The 18,388-nt window shown below is 48.9% G+C and overlaps 7 protein-coding genes across 7 annotated transcripts; 3 read left to right on the top strand and 4 right to left on the bottom strand.

The window, feature by feature from the left end:
* Positions 1 to 260: 260 nt before the first annotated feature.
* L3040_005807 (uncharacterized protein) lies at positions 261 to 1,914 on the bottom strand (the record flags this gene model as incomplete). The annotated part of the gene is made up of 2 exons (XM_007296731.1): positions 261 to 1,718; positions 1,777 to 1,914. 2 exons carry the CDS (start codon positions 1,912 to 1,914, stop codon positions 261 to 263), a joined length of 1,596 nt encoding a protein of 531 aa, XP_007296793.1.
* A 1,687-nt stretch (positions 1,915 to 3,601) lies between these two features.
* Positions 3,602 to 4,581, bottom strand: L3040_005806 (uncharacterized protein; the record flags this gene model as incomplete). The annotated part of the gene is made up of 3 exons (XM_007296730.1): positions 3,602 to 3,771; positions 3,858 to 4,045; positions 4,139 to 4,581. 3 exons carry the CDS (start codon positions 4,579 to 4,581, stop codon positions 3,602 to 3,604), a joined length of 801 nt encoding a protein of 266 aa, XP_007296792.1.
* A 536-nt stretch (positions 4,582 to 5,117) lies between these two features.
* Positions 5,118 to 8,153, bottom strand: L3040_005805 (uncharacterized protein; the record flags this gene model as incomplete). Its single annotated transcript, XM_007296729.1, has 1 exon — positions 5,118 to 8,153. One exon carries the CDS (start codon positions 8,151 to 8,153, stop codon positions 5,118 to 5,120), a length of 3,036 nt encoding a protein of 1,011 aa, XP_007296791.1.
* Positions 8,154 to 8,547: 394 nt separating this feature from the next.
* Positions 8,548 to 9,952, top strand: L3040_005804 (uncharacterized protein; the record flags this gene model as incomplete). Its single annotated transcript, XM_007296728.1, has 3 exons — positions 8,548 to 8,631; positions 8,703 to 8,791; positions 8,857 to 9,952. 3 exons carry the CDS (start codon positions 8,548 to 8,550, stop codon positions 9,950 to 9,952), a joined length of 1,269 nt encoding a protein of 422 aa, XP_007296790.1.
* A 352-nt stretch (positions 9,953 to 10,304) lies between these two features.
* Positions 10,305 to 11,325, bottom strand: L3040_005803 (uncharacterized protein; the record flags this gene model as incomplete). Its single annotated transcript, XM_066154653.1, has 4 exons — positions 10,305 to 10,478; positions 10,659 to 10,868; positions 11,027 to 11,182; positions 11,281 to 11,325. The coding sequence occupies 4 exons, from the start codon at positions 11,323 to 11,325 to the stop codon at positions 10,305 to 10,307; spliced, it is 585 nt and encodes a 194-aa protein (XP_066011502.1).
* A 1,392-nt stretch (positions 11,326 to 12,717) lies between these two features.
* Positions 12,718 to 13,726, top strand: L3040_005802 (uncharacterized protein; the record flags this gene model as incomplete). Its single annotated transcript, XM_007296727.1, has 3 exons — positions 12,718 to 12,840; positions 12,898 to 13,188; positions 13,247 to 13,726. The coding sequence occupies 3 exons, from the start codon at positions 12,718 to 12,720 to the stop codon at positions 13,724 to 13,726; spliced, it is 894 nt and encodes a 297-aa protein (XP_007296789.1).
* Positions 13,727 to 16,681: 2,955 nt separating this feature from the next.
* On the top strand, positions 16,682 to 17,639 carry L3040_005801 (uncharacterized protein; the record flags this gene model as incomplete). Its single annotated transcript, XM_066154652.1, has 3 exons — positions 16,682 to 16,872; positions 16,955 to 17,154; positions 17,299 to 17,639. The coding sequence occupies 3 exons, from the start codon at positions 16,682 to 16,684 to the stop codon at positions 17,637 to 17,639; spliced, it is 732 nt and encodes a 243-aa protein (XP_066011501.1).
* Positions 17,640 to 18,388: the final 749 nt, after the last annotated feature.

Raw genomic sequence — 18,388 nt, 5'->3', positions numbered from 1 at the left:
TGCAATGAACGCAGTACCGGTAGTCTGTCACTGCAAGTGTCTTTACCGACACCTGCCTTAATCAACAAGCCAGAAACGCAGCCCCAGATACAGTCAGTTACTTACTTACTTACTTACTTACTTACTTACATGGTACTCCAATAGCGGAAACGGCGGCCGCACAGATGGAGTCCAGGGCTGTTGGAAAAATCATTGCATAGAGTACAAAATACCTACCTATCTGTACGAGCGAAATCTCCAGGTCGAGATGCAGCTGCTTCTTAATAATCATCCTCTGCCCCCAGATCATCCTCGTCCGACTCATCTTGCTCGAAGCGCATCCCCTCAGGCGACCCGTACTGCTCGTACCGATACATGCTCGCAAAATCTCCTTCCTCGCCATCCTCATCCCCGTCATCTATCTGCCGCGGGCTCCCAGCTGCCACACTCTCCCCGTCCACAGTCGGCGTCCCCACCGACTGGGCATCACCATCTTCCCGGTTCAAGAAGTCCCCAAGAGGCAGCGTCGACTTCCCCCAGTCGATACCCCGCGGCTTTTTCGCAGTGCCAGGATCTTCCGGATTAGCATTCGCCTTCGCCTTGCGCTTCCTGAATCTCCGATCAGGACCCTCACCCTCCTCCGCCTTCCTCATCTCCTCGTCCTCCTCATCCATCTCCGCCAGCCTCTCTCTTGCTCTACCAATCTCTTCCTCGCTCATAGCCTTACTGCGTTCTCCATGAATAATCTCACTCAGATTCTCCCGCTCCATGACTCTCAACTCCATCATCTGCGCCCTCCACTTTGAATTGGTCAGCCGCTTCTGCACGTGTACAGTGACATTATCCTCCTCGCCAGCTTCCTCCTTCACCTCTATGAACTGCTCCAGAAAAGCGGCCTGCGTGTTCCGCGCCTCGCTTTGCCCGCGCGGGATCTTAGGCTTAACTTTACGCGCGCCGTACTTGGCTTTTTGCTGGTCGACGCCGTGCTTTTGTAGACGCACGGATGTAGACACGATGCGTGCGGAAGAGGCAGCGAGCAGGTCTACGCTACAGTCATCCCCTAGGGAGCGAAGTTTTGGGAGGGAGTTGGTAGGGTCGTGCGACATGAATAGCAGTTCTGTGCCGATGTTTTCAGACCATCGGCATACATAGACATGGCCATTGTAGGAGACGAGAGGTTTAGTAGTGTGGATGTCTAGGATTTGGACGTCGGTCGGTCTTGGGGGCTCTGGCTTGACGATAGGCCGAGGCGGAGAATCCGGGCGTCTTTTTAGCAACGGACGAAATCTAGACGGATTCCTGTCTGCTTCCTCCTCGTCGTTCTCGGTTGGAAGCGGAGGTGATCCAGCACCGGTGACTGCAGAGTGCTGCGGTTTTGCTAGGGTTTCTGTTTCAGCCCTTCCAGCTGAAGGGGGATGCGAGTTTGTTGTCGAATGTGAGTTTGCCCCTCTATCCTTCTCTGCTCCCGCATTTGATGAGGTATTCTGTCGATTGGCGGTAGTATCTGCTTCCTCCTCCCCTTCGTTGTTTTCCGGCGCCGGCTCTGCGTCACCGTCGTCCTCCTCTTCAATCATATAGACCGGTGCACCCCTCAAATGATCTTCCGGAAGCCGAACCTTTTGCTTGTGCTTCCCCATTCCCGGTAGCGTGTATCTCTGCTTCTTTGCATCTCTATACACTAACTGGCGTGGCTGTCCGGGTACATCTGGGGTCGTGAGGTCGAGGGTCACATAGAAAGTCTAAATAAAGGACTGTTAGCTCACATACGACTTGTAGATTGGTTCGGAGACAGCGGACCTCAGTTTCAGTCGCTGAGTATTCGTATTCCCATTCATCTTCGTTTTCTGGCTCAGCTATCGGATTCGAAAAGCTGGAGGGGTCGTTTGGTGGGGGATCATTGCTGGGTGCCGGGAAGGGCGCGCGGAATTCGTACATCAGGGGCGATACTTGGGATGGAGATGTGTGCGTAGATACTGTGTCGAAGGCATTGGGGCCGAGTTCTGCGAGAGGGAGGCTACTTTGAAAATTTTGGGAGCTCTTTGAATAGGGCGAAGAACTCTGTAATTGAGCTCCCGACTGTGAATTTTTTGAGTCGAGATTGTTGGCGCCTGAGGCTGCATCCCAACGTTCTCTTACGTCCTATATTACTGTACGGTAATCGTCGGCTCGCTTAGGTGGGCCCTCCTTACATCCTTTCAGTCTTATGTTGAGTTATCTTTCCGGAGAACTCGGACGCTGTCACGTCTAATCACGTGTGAAGGATCCGTGCAACAACATCGAAGTCGAGAAATCAATCAGTCCAACTATTTTAAACCTTTGGTTGAACTATTCACTCGAACGAACTATTTAATATGGCCAGTTTTCTTACCAATCGGTTGCGCTGTTCGGGCTGCAAATCTTATCGGCAGATTACGGACTTTTTTATGCGAGCTAACGGGCACCGGAATTCAATTTATAATGTTTATAAAAACCGAAAACTCGATTAGTATCGAGAAGCAATAGGCGAATTCATTTAAGAGCGATACGATCGACGTATACGAAGAGAAAAAAAAGCTAAGCTACGGATTTGAATTATAAAGAATTAAGCAATATAGAGAGCGGATCGCGAAGAAAAAAAGCAATAGAATCGGTTGTACGATGATACCGAGCGATAGAATCGAGAAGAGATGTAATATGAGCTTGAACAAGCTGGATAATAAACCGAAGCCGAGGCCGATATTTCTACGGAAGAGGCCGATATCTTTACGAACGATATCGATAAGCAGCTGTTACAACCGCTATCAATGTTTTCGGACGATAAGAGATTTAAAAGGTGGCAGACGGCCGGGAAGCTTTAAGAGGCATCAGCTGAACTCAAGAAATCGGTTACGGAATCGGTTACAGAATCAGTTACGGAATCGATTACGAAGGACGTACACGAAACCTTACCAGGTGACGATACCGCTCGCTATTGCTCCAGTTGCGCTGAAATCCGCGATCTTTTTTTTTTTTTCTTCGATCGATTTTTTACAGTACTTGGTCGATATATGGAAAGCGTAAAGCACCTTCGAAATACGCTCGAAATATTCGTCGGAAAGTATAAGCTAAAGAATGAAAAGCTTTACTACGGTATTACAGCCGAGCAACACGGATTCACGAAAGCTACGTAGTATTACGAAAGTGGGGTAGAGTTGCGGGCGAACAAGAATGGAAAGCAAAGTATAGGTATCGAATTGAGTTATATAAAAGAATCAAGTTCCCGGAAGAAGCTCGAAGATGAAATTTAGCTGCGTATAAAAGATTATGTACAAAAACAAACGAGATTCATTTATACTTAATCGTTTGATCGCGAAGTTTTCCGGACTTCGCTTTATATTAAAGCCTCGAAAGGCAGCCTTGCCCTACGACCGGGGCGAAGCAAGGTCCCCTGGCCCCGGAGCTTGCGGAGGGCCGCCATGGATCAGACCTTGTATTACTAGGTTGACCGTTCATTTTGGGAACCAAAAAAAACCAAAATGTGCATCAGATATCGCTGTAGTATGATCGAGGTTCACATCAAAGCCTAACCGCAGAATTTGCTCCTTTTCCTTGCAATCGACCAAATGATACCAGTTGTCCCTCCATCAACCGAAGTACCACTCACTCACTTAGTGAGAGAACCCATAATATGAGGAATAACATGGCAAAAAGCCTCGTCCTCTGGCTGCTTCAAGTCGACCTTCGTCCAAGGACCAGCTTTCTTCAGCCAGGTAGACGTATCTCTCGTGATAGAACATCCGCCTATGAAATGCGGCCAGAGGAGATCAATTGTAGCTACATAAACACACTTTAGTACACATCCCCCTTATATGTTTCAATCTCATCATATTCATAAGGGGTAATGTGACTAATTGACTTACCTTGCCACTTCTTGACAAACCAGCCTTGATGCTCAAAAGCAACCACATGCTCATAGACCACCCAGCGACCTCCGTCCTTAAGGTACCCATACAACTCCCCAATCGTCTTTCTCGGGTCAGGTACGCTGCAAAGACACTGGATCGTGACAATCGTATCGACTTCCCCAAACCCAACCCATTTCTCACCCCTAGGATAGAAGCCTACCAGTCAGCCAGCCAGCCAGCCCACAAACGAAAAGAACATCCCCATGCAAGAGACCCCCACAAGAAAACAGACTCACAACTCTTCGATTCCAACCCCCACAATAACATACACGTCCTCCAAACCCGCCTCCCTAACCCTCTCCCTCAACCTCGCATGCAGCTCCCGATTCGGCTCAACCCCATACACCCGACTCACCTTCCCCCTCTCAAACATGCTGACCCACTCCCCACTCCCAGGCCCAACATCCAGCACGATGCCGAACGCGGATGCGACGAGCGGACCCGCGCGCGGGAGGGCGTTGGCGCGCGTCTCGGGGCCGACCTCGGCCCAGAAGCGCGCGAACCAGGCGTCCTTGAAGAGGACCGGGGATAGGAGCGTACGCACCGAGAGGCGGAGGAGGAGGGAGAGGATGGTGAGTGGGATGTGGGTTGCCGATTGCCAGAGGAAGAGGAGGGGGTCGATTAGTTCCCAGAAGATCGCTGTTGGGGTGGGGTTAGGTGTGGGTGAGGAGGATGCCATTCCGTACGATGTGGTCTGAAAAGAGACGTGTTGAGTTGTTGTTGTGAGTGAAGAAGACTAGTTGATGATAGGTAACATCTAGTAGGCATGGAAGCTATGTGTTGATCATGAGCGGGAAGCGAGAAATTAAGTGTGCTGGAGGCGAAGGGGGATGAAACGGAAACGTGAAGGGTAATAGTGGAGGCGAGCGGTGGGCTATCTTGGGCGCTGCGTAAGTTTAAGCCGGATGAAAGTCAATTATCGGGATGGTTTTTTGCGGGCTTCAGATTGTCTTACAGCGTAGATTAAGTTGAATAAGGTCCGTTTAATCAGGATGTTTGAACGTGTTGTCTTTTACATTAAGCCTCGATTAGTCAAGCTCGATTATATCCGATGAATATTTTGACACCACGCGGCAGAGAAGATACCACATAGAGAAATATTGAAATACTGGTCACACCTTTCACAGCTCACTTGATGACTAGTCAGCTACGTATTCCCAACATCTCCCTGAACGAAATTGTACCCCTGGTATCTCCCCCCTCACTATCTACACATCATATCCTACTCTTCGGCATCTTCTTCTCCTCTAGCGCATCAAGGTCTTTCTTCTTGTGGTAATGCGGCGCAGCCTCATGCAACCACTCGGGTTTGATCGGCATACAGTTCCGCATATACTCCTTCGTGGTCTGCACAAGCTCAAAATAGAGCACCATCTTGATCGGTGGATTCGAGTCCATGAGCACGCTACTCGGGTGAATATGCACCGTTGAGTTGTTCTTCACCGTACGGTAACTGTCGCCTCCTCTCTGCAAACGTGCCGCATTCGGGAAAAAGCCCGCCGTGATCGCTTTTTGGATAGGCACAAGTTCGGCAGCGCCACAGGAAGACATGGATACCTCGACCCGCTCGCACAGTTTGGCGATTTGATCGCGGATGTCACGGGCGCGGGTCAGCGAGCGCTGTTGTAGGAAGTTCTCTTTGGCCCAGATGGGAGAGAAGTCGTTGTCGACCCATTGGTTCCAGATGTTGAGGAGGGTGAGGTGGTCGCCGCCTTCCTTGACGGTGAAGCGGGCACGGGCGCTGTCGGCGTGCAGCTTCTTGTCTTTGGGGCGGAAGAACAGAGCTGCTGCTTCGCTGAGCATGGAGACGATGGAGAGGACTTCCTCGACGCAGCCAAGTTTGTCGGCTGAGAGGACGGACTTGGCGAGCATGATGTCCATGGGAAATTCTGCCATCTTACGGCCGAGAGAGGTCAACTCCCCGTTATGATTGAGAGCTTGGAGCGCAAAGAGCGAGTTCAGCGCGCCTATCAGTGTTTCGGTCGGGGGTGGATCCATGAATTCGAATTCCAGAAGGTCATTAATCCCAAGGGATTTCAGTGTCAAAACTATACTGTTGAGGTTGGTTCTCTGGATCTCGGGTGTGGTGCTTTCCTCCATCTCGTTCATGAAAGCCCATTTAGTGTACAGTCGGAAGCACTTTCCAGGTCCAACACGGCCAGCACGACCACTTCTTTGGTTGGCAGACGCGCGTGAACACGGTACTGCTACTAATTGAGACATGCCGGTTGCTGGATTGTAGTTGTTCTCCTTGACAAATCCAGGATCAATGACATAGACGATGCCATCAATTGTCAGACTCGTTTCGGCGATGTTGGTGGCCAGGACAACTTTACGAGCACCGTTGGGTGTTGGTTCGAAAATCTTGCTTTGCAATTCGGACGGTAGATTGGCGTATATAGGACACACTATTAATTCCGCTGCCCTGTTTCCCAACTTCCTCGAAATTTCTGTGATGTTCTGTTCGGCTGCTTCAATTTCATCCTGTCCTGTCAGAAAGACCAAGATATCACCTTTACCCTGAGAGGTGTGGATTTGGAAGACCGTGGTAATGGCTGCGGCTAAATAATTCGCCTCAGGTTGTGGTGTGTAATGTATGTCGACAGGATATCTTCGACCTGGGATGTTGAAAATTGGGGCATCATCGAAGAACTCGCTAAATCTCGTCGCATTCATAGTAGCAGAAGATATCAGGATCTTCATCTCAGGCCGAGCCCGGGAAAGATCCTTGATCAGTGTCAATAGGATGTCGGTATGCACTGTTCTCTCGTGGGCTTCGTCAATCATGAGAGCCGAGTATGCACCTAGATCTGGCTCTGTCATGAACTCTCTTAACAGCATACCATCGGTCATGTACTTGAGGATAGTCTTGTCGCTAGTCGAATCTTCAAATCGGATAGAGTATCCAACCTCATTTCCAACCTTGACACCCATCTCATCTGCAACACGTGCCGCAACACTCATAGCGGCAACCCGACGCGGTTGGGTACAACCAACCTTCAAACCACCTTTCGTGTAACCTGCTTCGTGTAGGTATTGTGGCAATTGAGTTGTCTTTCCACTCCCCGTTTCTCCAACGATGACCAGAATCTGATGATCTTCCAAGGCTGCCAGGAACTGCTCCCGGTAAACATAAATCGGCAGACTTTTGCGCGTCTCTTCCATAGACATGGCTTTCGTCTCGGCAGCTTTCAATTGCTCGGCAAGAAACCTCTCCTCTTTACTCAACCCTTTTCCCTCTCCAGGAAGAGCCGCATCCTGAATCCACTTGATGCCCTGCTCGGCATCCAAAACGTAGTCGTACTCGTTATCTTCGTCTCGCTCCCTGCTCTGAATTTGTGACTTGGCTTTTGCAGCCTGCTCCTTCTCCCATTCCTCGTGTTCCGTGACGAACTTCTCTTGGCCGTATTCGTCCCTGTCCACATAGCGCTTGTACATGGCGGCTTCTTTCTTCTTCTTGTCAATCTTCCCTTTCTCCGTGATATAGTCATCGGGCATAGCATATCCATCAAGATGATCGTCGATACGTAGGCGCTCCTCAGCAATTCGCAGCACCTCTCTGTTCTTGGCAAACTCCGCTCTCTCCCTCTCCGTCAGCCTGGCACCACTCCGTAGCTCCTCTTGCTCCTCCGCAACTTGCTTCCTTAGAAGAGCCAGTCTTTCTGCCTCACGCTTCTTCAGGTAATCCTGTCGCGACCTCTCCCTGAGATCAGGCATCGCCGCACTCCTCGCAGCCGCATCCTCAGCCAGCGCTCTCCGTTGCGCCAGAATCGTCCCTTCCTTCGTCGAAGACCGATCTTCCACAATCTTCTTCGTCTTATCGGCATCTTTGGCATGCAGTCTCTTCACAAAAGCATCTTTCTCAGCCTGGTCCCTCCGCCTCTCCTTCTCCTCATCATCCAGCCCCTCCTCATCCTCGTCGGCATGTGAAGTCTTGACCCTCTTCGACGCAGACTCCTGAAATTCCGGCTCTGGCTCTGGCTCGGAAATATACTCTTCGTCGCCCCATCGATCCTCAAAATCGGCCTCGTGGGCGTCTCGTTTGCGGATGGTTTTTGATCGGTGGTGCTCTTCGCGGCGGGGTGACCTCTGACGTTCTCGTTCTCTGTCCCGACTCCTATCCCTGGGCTTATCGCGGCGAGAAGATAATTTTTCGCCATGACGCCTTTTCTCTTTCTTACGCTCTACAACCTTCGTTGGCCCGAGGTCATCGTCTTCCATAGGCAGAAGCGCATATTTTTTCCCGCTCATGGTTGCGGTGGAATGAGGAGTACAGAAATTCTATGCCACGATTAGCACAATTCTTGATGTTATTGATTGAGTGGATAACAGACTTGTGAGAAAGCGAAGTGAACAAGCTGATGAAGTTCTCAGTAACTAAATGATTGTTGCCTCCGAAGCTCGGTTGGAATTGATCGGGGTAACTTTAATCCGCCAATCTGTTATCGCCATTGACTTTGTAAAGAGACCAGATGTCATGAATCAAGCCCGCTCAATCCACACTTGTAGGAGTTGTAGGACCCAACGATTCTGTGTATTTCAGTTCCCTCGTTTGTTACTTTTGATTCTGCATCCTTCTTCGCCAATTGAAGTCTTTTGAATCTCTCTGCTTATTATTCGAGGGTTGGCGCAACTCGGCGCCAAAATGTGGTTCCCTTCGACCTCTCTGTTGGTACTATGCGTCTTCTGCATATTGCAAGTAGCATTTTGCGAGGAAGATTTTTATAAAGTGCGTGTCTTAAATTTCCTAAAATCTATGCAAATTCCTATTCTGGCCACTTGCACTAACTCTCCTCCCAGCTCCTCGGGATAGACAAGCAAGCCTCAGAAAAGGATATAAAGCGTGCATACCGCACCCTCAGCAAGAAATACCACCCGGACAAGAATCCGTACAGACTCCCCCTATATCCTCTCCTGCGAAATCATTAGCACAATATACTCACACCGCTATCAGTGGAAACGACGAGGCAAAGCAAAAGTTCGTTGAGGTTGCCGAAGCCTACGAAGCCCTTGCCGACCCCGAGTCCCGCAAGATCTATGATCAGTATGGGCATGAAGGGCTCCAGCAGCGCAAACAAGGTGGTCAAGGTGGCGGGCGTCATGACCCGTTCGATTTGTTTTCGCGCTTCTTCGGCGGCGGCGGTGGGGGTCACTTTAGAAACCAGGGCCAGAGACGGGGACCCGACATGGAGGTCCGCGTTGGCGTCCCCTTGAAGGATTTCTACAACGGCCATACGACGGAATTTCAGCTGGAGAAACAACAGATTTGCGACGAGTGCGACGGGTCTGGCAGTGCGGACGGGCAGGTCGATACGTGTAATGTGTGTCGCGGCCAACGAGTGCAGATCAAGAAACACATGCTCGCCCCGGGCATCTATCAGCAGGTACAAGTCCCTTGCGAAGCTTGTGGAGGCCAGGGAAAGACTATCAAGCACAAATGTCCGGCGTGCAAAGGCCACAAGGTCATGCGGAAAGTCATCACCCACTCACTTGTGGTTGACAAGGGTGCGCCGAAGGGGCAGATGATTACATACGAGGGCGAGGCGGACGAGAGTCCGGATTATGAGTCTGGTGATCTGCACGTCACGCTTGTGGAGAAGGAGGCGAATATCGATGAGGACAACGAGTTGAAGGTCGACGGGACGTTCTTCCGACGCAAGGAGCATGATTTGTACTGGAGGGAGGTGCTCTCGCTTAGAGAGGCCTGGATGGGCTCTTGGACGCGTAACCTGACTCATCTCGATGGCCATGTTGTCGCGCTCTCCCGAAAACGCGGAGAGGCAATTCAGCCCGGGCAGGTCGAGCGAGTCAAGGGAGAAGGGATGCCGAAGTGGCACGAGGATGGCGATAGCGTCTACCACAGTACCGAGTTCGGAGACTTGATCGTCGAATACCAGGTCGTGCTGCCGGATCAAATGGAGAGTGGCATGGAGAAGGACTTCTGGGCGCTATGGGAGAAGTGGAGGAAGAAGATCGGAGTGGATCTGCAGGAGGATAGCGGTAGACCGCATGAGCCTGTGTTATCTCAAAGTGGGAAGGACGAATTGTAAGCTTTGTCTGTGGTATTAGCGTGGACGCATATATCTACTAGAATCTAGATCGTTTCTTTGCAATTCGCCCTGTCACATTCTTACCCTCTTTGTAGATTCTTTTTCGAGAAAAAAGAATACATGTTGGGGATAGAGTTGTTGCACCGAAGGTTGATTAGCCGAGACAATTTAGCGAACTACATCCATGGCATCACAACATCCTCTGGATACCCTCCCTATTCATGGCGCCCACACAGACAGCAGCAGCAATATCAACCTAACTTCATTCCTTCCCTGGCCAATACTTTAAATCCATCAGACATCTCAACTCTCTCTCTCTGTCTGTCCCTCCTTCTTCTCTTCTATCCCCAATCTAATACCTCCTTCCACGTCCCAGCCACCTACTCTCCCTCCACCTAGCACCCCTACTCTCCACCACCACGTCCCTCCCACTCTGACCCCCATCCCGATTCTCATTCCTATCCTCATTCCTATCCTCATTCATATTCCAGCATGTATACACGCTCAGGACGGCACTTACAAAGAACTAATTCTCCGCATCAGCAAAGTCAACGACTTTCTCCAAACACAGATACCCGAAAAAAAAAAAAAAAAAAAAAAAAAAAAAATTTATTCGTTTCCACTCGAGAGTCTCTTCCAAAGGAGGATGAGCCCGAGACTAGACTCGGCTATACTTAGAGGAGAGATAAGGAGGGGGGGGACTTACGAAGATACTGGATAGGAAGAGGAAAGCGATGTTAGCTTTGAGGATCTGGCAGGTGCTGTTGCGGCTGGGTGAGTGCGAGTGCGAGTGCGAGTGGGCGCGCTGATTCAGTAGCAGCGCAAAGGCGGCTATCAGAGCGGCGGAGAGGGCGATGTCAATGCCGATGCTAATTAAGTAGCGGTAGTGGTAGTGGTAGAGCGAAGCTGTGAAAGGCTGGGTGGGGTTTGTTAGAGCTTGTGCAGGGGCTTGTGGTATGATATGCGGAAGTGAGAGGAGTATTTTAGGACGTAGGAGGAGGGGAAGACAGAGTGTGGATAGGGAGGGGTGAGTGCGAGGAATAGGTAGAAAGATGGGAGGGAGGGAGAGAGTACTAGGAGGAAGAGCAGGGAGAAGAGGATGGAGAGGGCAGCGATGACTTCGGCGTAGATCAAGCGGTTCTGCTGGGAGTACGAGAAGGTGGCGGACGTGTTTCGGGTGAGGTGGAGATGGGTGGCTGTTAGGCTGGCTGAGAGGATGGAGAATGCCAGCTGAGGTAAGGTACGAAGTCAATGGATTAGCGAGCTGGATTTTGCAGCTTAGTTTTAAAGTGAGGGAAAGGTAGAGAGATGGGGAATGGATTTTGTACCTCGCAGACGCGGAGGCAGACGGAGAGGATGTCTGAGAAGATCATTATTGGGTACCAAGGTCGTATTTGTCGGTTGGCAGTACTGATCTGGGATTGGAGTTGAATGCTGGGAGAAAGGGGGGATTGAAGAATTGGGAGTGGAGGGGTATATATGTAAGTATCAGGTCAAAGCAACCATAACAAACCAGCGCTTCAAAGCCATCTTTCAGCCATGGGATGAACAGAACGTCAGAAAACATCAAGAGCGAGCTCAAACACCCGTGAGATTGTCCTTATCATATGTCGATGCAAGAAAGCAGAAATCGAGATATAAAGCCAAGGATAAAAGTGCGATCCAAATGTTGATGTATAAGTATCCTCTGGATGAAGTGATCAGAGTTCTACTTTATGATTAGGCCGGAGAATTTCTTACTCGTATCATCGATGATATCTTTTTCAGACAATGAAGTCTCTGCATTTTCATTTGCATTTGCATTTGCATTTCTGTGCAGCGAAAAATAGTAGCCGTATCATGGCCCATGAAGCAACACCACGAAGCTGCCTCCACGTCTATGCAAATAAGGATTGACTCTGGGTAAGCAAGCCCCTGCCAAATCGTGCGCCCATTTCGCAGACCAGATAGAACTTCGGATTTTACTTGAGGATACAAATTCCTCAAGGCAGCCTTTTCAAGGGACCATTCCAGGACCTTCCTACGGTTCTCTCCGAGGGAATATGGCGTAAGATGGTATGCAAAAGCATGCGCCTCGTTACTCCCGAAAAGGCATAGAGCTATTGAGGAAAGCCATAAGATCAAGGTAGAACAAGAGTAGAAGTCACTGCTGATTTCCAAACACTGATATCATTCCAGTCATCTAAATTCATACCGAGCGCTTTGCCAATATCTTACTCGGACAATCTTCAGCCATCGCGCCGTATGCCTGGGGCAAGAGAACCTGGGGACTCGGTTGCGTGAGGATGAACCAACTTTTGATGAAAACGGTTGTTTGTTACCCCATAACTAACGGGCGGTATACTAGTGATGAAGACTGAATGAAAATCTGGTGAGGAGTATTTGTAAAAGAATGTGAAGCAGAACAAATACAAACTCATATAACAAATTAGAAAGCAGCACTTGCTGGATTAGTCAGTAACATTACCCAAGTGACGCTCATGGACAGATTTAGAAAATTATCTCAGACTCAAATTCCTGCTCGGAATAGATCATGGGTCATTGCTAGAGTGTGGTAGAGACGAAGAAATCTTAGTTGGTATCGATGTCGTTGTCGTTGATGTTGTCTGGATACTGGACTTGGCGTTGAGGGAAGTACCTACACGTGACCCTCTATGGAGCTTCACACGCCAATCATATGTGACCCATCTCAAATGCATCCATCATCACGATTATCATACTTTACCTCGCACACACCACAGCCATTGTGCCTCTCCACCGCGACAATGGCATCCAAGATTGCCCCCTTCGTGTTCCGGACTGCTGCCCGACCTGCGCGGATAGCTTCACGATCCCACATTCGCTCTTTTACCGCCAGCCCGAGAGTTACCAGCGATGCCCTCCAAGTCGTACGCCTCCTCGAACCTCCCCCAAAGCTCCGCAGATACTGACGCTTCCCTTCTCAGCATCGAGATACCCCCGTCAATAATGCCAGCATTCCTTTCAAGTTCACCGAGCAGAACAACAAGCTCGTCGACGAGATCCTTAAGCGCTACCCTCCCCAGTACAAGAAGGCGGCTGTGATGCCACTTCTCGACCTTGGACAACGGCAACATGGCTTCTGCAGTTTGAGTGTAATGAATGAGGTGGCACGGATGTTGGAGATGCCTCCCATGCGTGTTTATGAGGTTGCTACCTTCTACACAATGTACAACCGGGATCCAGTGGGGAAGTGGCACATTCAGGCCTGCACAACGGTAAGCAGGGATGGACTGGATTTGTCGAATACGGATGAGGTCTAATGGGGGTGAACAGACGCCTTGTCAACTCGGAGGATGCGGCAGCGACGCAATTGTTAAAACGATTTCAGAGCACTTGGGCATCAAGGCCGGGCAAACCACCAAGGATGGACTCTTTACCTTTGTCGAAGTCGAATGCCTTGGTGCCTGCGTCAATGCACCGATGGTTCAGATCAATGACGATTTCTACGAAGACCTGACCCCCGAGAGCACAATCTCACTATTGACTGCCCTGCAAGAGAGCGCGAATTCCGTGGAGACGACCGCATCTAGCCAAGGTGCTGAGGCAGGCACGGGAGCCCTTACTGGAGAGGACAAGAACGTAAAGAGCGGAGCGGATGTTGGGAAGGATGCTGGAAGGATATACAAGAAGGGGGGTATCCCCATTCCGGCACCGGGTCCTATGAGTGGACGAAAGACTTGTGAGAACAGCGCGGGATTAACGAACTTGACGAGCGAGCCGTGGTCGACAGAGGTTTTCCGTAAGGACCTATAGACGATTTGGTAATTGAGATTTGTACATATCAACCTGTATTTGTTCTGGCTCCTTCACGAGTTTGTTTTTTGTTTGCATGTAGTCTTGCCATCATCCTCTAGGCAATTTCTCTTCATAAAAATCTTTACATTTCCCTTTCAAAAGCAGAGCTAGGTCTCTACTCTATATCCTTGGTCTAGCCTTGGCGACTCTTTCCACACTCGCCATCAGTAGCGATTCTAAACGGCAATAACACATCCCAAATTGGGCGCAATACATTGCCAAGACCAGTAGTCTTGCACCTGCTATTTCGAATTGCTTGCCCAACAATCATCTTCTTCTTCTTCTCCTTTTTTCCTCAACTCGAGCTGCCACTCTCTCTCCCTCTCCGTCTCTCACCAAACACCGAATTCTTACTTTCTGCAATGCTGAACTTCCACTTCCAGTTCCTCATCCATTTCATTTCATTTCATTTCGGACCTTGGATATATCCAGGAAGTTAGTTGCAATGAGAGCCCAGTCAATCGGACTACCTGATCTTGCAGAAAGACAGATAGATAGATTACTAGCGGGATGCTAAATAGTCCCATTGTCATACTCCTCCTCCTCCTCCTCCTCCTCCTTCAAGCCCTTGAGATCAATAACCCGTTTCTCATATCTCGTAGGTTAGTTCTCTCACTTACTCTTTCATGTGGGCGCTTCACTCACTCACTGGCAAGCAAGTAAGCAAGGTAAGTAAAGCCTCCTCTTCGATAGAGAACTTCGAGCCAAGTGAGATAGATGCAAGATAAATCAATAAATGCGACCAGATTTACTGCTCCTCTATGGTTTACCGAAAAGAAGCGTTCAAGTTGATGTCCATTTAGGCGCTTTGCTTACTTGAAATTTCACTTGCAAGGCAAATTCTGCGTTGAGATTTGTTTCATCTATTGGATCTAAATTGTTGGTAAATGGGAGATTGGTTGGGGTTTGGAGAGAGATTGGGGCCTTGAGCTGGGCTGTGTTGGGCTGTGTTGGCTTGGGTGGTATTGTAGTTATCCCGAACGGCGGCGGTTTTTAAGTAAGTAAGGCGTTACTTGGTGAACGCTAGCTACGCTTGCTGGAGTAAGATGGGTTACGGTACTGTACTTACTGTATTGTATTGTAGCTGATGCGGTGTCTTTCTTTAGTCTTTTTTGTTTAGCACCATGTGCTTTGTATTCGACCGGAGGGGCTGCTTGCGAGCGGTTTTATGGGATTGGTTGGTGTGATGAGATGATAACCTTGCTTTTTCTTGGAAAAGATGGATTGTACGCTTACGTCTACACTTCTTTCTTTCTGTGCGCTCCTCTGGCTCTGGCGAGGGGCTGAGATGGGATTTCTAAAGGAAGCGGTGACCGACGCTAGGGTAAAGTGAACTCGGAGAATTCTCTTTTCTTTTGGATGGATGAGAGGAGGAGAGGAGAGCGGCGAATGAAGCTTGGTATGGTATGGTTGGTTTGAAGAGGCGGTTGTTGTTTTCGTCACTTATTATCTTTTTTTCTTCTTCTTCGTCCTTTTTTTTTTTTTTTTTCGGAGGAGGGAGTTGTTATCATGATCATGATGATACGGAAGGGCTTAGATGAACTAGACTTTTTCCCTGTTTGGCGCTTTTGAAATCAGAGCTCAAGAGAGGAGGATAGAGGCTCTAGGCGGATATATATGTTTATGTACCTTAGGTATGTATACATAGGAGGGTATACAGTCAGTCCAGCTCATCGCGCGTCATGATGGAAGTTTTTTTTCTTAACCATCAGACTCTGATTGCACACACACACATAAACTTAAAATTCTTCCTCACAAATCATATAAACAATAACATGTTCCAAAAAAGATAAATATCAAAGAATCAAAACGCGTAATATACCATCAATCCTCGTTCTCGCTCCCTCCTAATTTGTTCATGCCTATCCATCACCAAATTTAGATCCCATAGCCAGCTCGTTGCGTCGCTAACTCCTACCTACCTACCTACTTATCTACCTACTTATCTACCGGTACCTACAGTCAGCCTCGTGTATCGAGCGCCGTCTATGAAGTATCTCCATCCCATCTACAACATACAACGCAACCAAACCACTCATCGCCCTCGTCGCCCTTGCAGCAGAGCCAATCATTCTCCTCTATTAACACCAATTAAGCGCGACCACGCTGCTCTCTTTACAGTATCGGCGTTTACAGTAAGCTTAAGCTTAAGCTTAAATTTAGCATGTAGATAGGGTAGACACTACATATCAAAAGTTTTTGGTAGAGTGCAGAGGATCTCATTATAGGGATGGAGTATAGCTCATTTAGCTGAGGGCTTGGATTTGGTTTGGCGCTTGCTGTTTGAGGATTTAAAGTCTTATACCCGCTTGCGCTTGATAATAATTTTTACTTGCATCGTATTTTGTTTCTGTTATTTATTTCACCACTTTGTTTCTGTTCTTCTTTTTATTGATCATCAAACTTTCCATTTTTGCGCCATGATAAATTTTCAACTGTGAATGAAGTAATCAATTTTTAATTTTTCTTTCCTGAGCGGGAGAAGTTTCGAACCTACCACCAAGACTTCTCACTATGCGCGATACAGGTATAGTTAAAGCGTTCCGGATGAATTAATTCTCAGAGAAAGATATTTGTAAACAAAACGGTACTGGTACTGTCACTGGTACGACGTCCTCAAGTCATCCATCCAGGGCACCCACGCACAGCTGAACGCTGCATGAAATCCTGTACTCCTACTCATATAGCTGAGTAGCGGCTATTCACAGCCAGAGAGAGTACAAACAAATCACTATGAATCATCCAGCTAGCTAGCTACGTCTATATATGTATACATCTTCCCATACCTATCTATAACCATAACCATAACGCTCTTTTGCATCCTGATATCCGCCTACCTAATCAAGCAAACCCGTTACCCGGCCAAATATATATATATGAAAGGAAAAAGAAGAAGAAAATATGAACTTCCGAATGGAGACGATTGTCCCAGCGGATATTCCCAGCCTTATCAAGCTTAAGTCGCAAGCATTTGCAGACTTTAGCAGCCTGTATCCAATCAATATCTTGCCGGATAACCTGGCCATGTGGGAGGTGCACTGGACGGCGATGTTCTTGGAGCGGCCGTTTATGCAATTCTACAAGATGGTGGACAGCGAGACGGGGTGAGTTAATGCAGACACCACACTCGTACTACCTACTACCTACTCCCTCCTCGGGATAACATAACATGCATGGCTAAGCCAGAGATGGACGGAACTACAGCAGGATCATGGCGTCGATATGGTGGCAAGAACCGGGTACCTACGGAGATGACCCAGCATTCCACCAGTGCGGCGCGGATTGTCTGCCGCCTGGGGTCAACATCGATGCGATCAATTACATCTGGGAACGGATGGAGAAAGTGCTCAGTATCTATTCGACCCTCGCCCCGAACAAGGCTATCCGTAAGCTCATTTTCATTTTCATTTCCATTGCCCGGCGTATATGCACACCGAGGCTAGGGGTGAAGGAAGTACGCGAAAGACTGACCACCAGTACTTACTTTGTTTTTTGTTGGGCGGGTTGAACAGGTATCCTCAGCATGGCAGTGCGGCCAGATATCCAGCGCATGGGTCTCGGGACGGAGATGATGCGATTCTTGCTCGCGCGGTCGGACCGGCTCGGGCTGAGGACATGCTTGACGCCGCTCTACGCCCAGCGGATGTTGTTTGAGAGGCTCGGCTTTCGGACGCTGGCGCGATGGAGAGCGGATACGCAACTTTATGGGGGCGGTATGCTCTTGGGTGGTGTCGTGATGTCGAGAGTGCCCCCTCGGTTGATCACGCCGTCTGTCGTGCCGCATAATAAGGTGTCTAACAAGCTGCCGGGCATAATGGGCCCACCGGCCCGCCCGGCTCGTCGTAAGGATCAAGGACGGTCATCAAAATAAGGGCGTAGGTCGACGACGATGTGTATCCCCTTGGGTTTCTGCGGTAGACGTGGAGTTTTTCTGGAGTTTTCAACGAATGTAATCCATGGATTTATCTGGCCTGCAGTTCTGATACTGGCTGGCTCTGCGCCGACGGCGTCTCCACTGGTTCCAGACCCGCTTAGGTGATAATTCTTGGGCTCAGTTGTATTGAGGGATGATGGTTGAGATAGTTGCAAAGAAGGAAGGTTGTATTCTCTCAAAGTACGAAGTAATATAGACCTCCTAACTAGTGGTCCATGCTCTTAGCGTACTTCTTGGTTGAGTCGTTTCCTTTTGCCTCCTCCATTGACTTCACAACTGAACGCCGTGACCAACCTGACTTGCCTGTAGTTAAACCGATAACACCATTCCTCTCCAAACTCTCAAACCAACACAAGAAATCCAAGATAAAAGGCGTCCTCAACCTAGCAAACCCCAAAGGTTACCAATCCATGGATAAAATGACATTTAATTAAAGCAGTCAATTCACTCATAGCCTCACACTTTATATTTCGACAAGCTGCAACTTAGTGGTTAGATTAAGCTTTGATTGATTAGTCTTGGTTGCATATCGAAGGGCGAAAAAATTGCAGTCATTCGGTCTCTCTGCCTTGGTCGCTAATTGTATTGATATTCCGTAAATAATAGTTCCAAGGAGGGATGAATGGTTGTATTCTCTAGCAGCTCTCTGCAGGCCCCTGCAGGCTCCCAAGAAGAAGAAGAAGAAG

Source organism: Drepanopeziza brunnea (genome assembly GCF_022702325.1).
Source record: "Drepanopeziza brunnea f. sp. 'multigermtubi' strain 214-2 chromosome Unknown ctg9, whole genome shotgun sequence".
NCBI classification, from domain to species: Eukaryota; Fungi; Ascomycota; class Leotiomycetes; order Helotiales; family Drepanopezizaceae; genus Drepanopeziza; species Drepanopeziza brunnea.
This window is presented reverse-complemented; position numbering and strand designations above follow the sequence as displayed.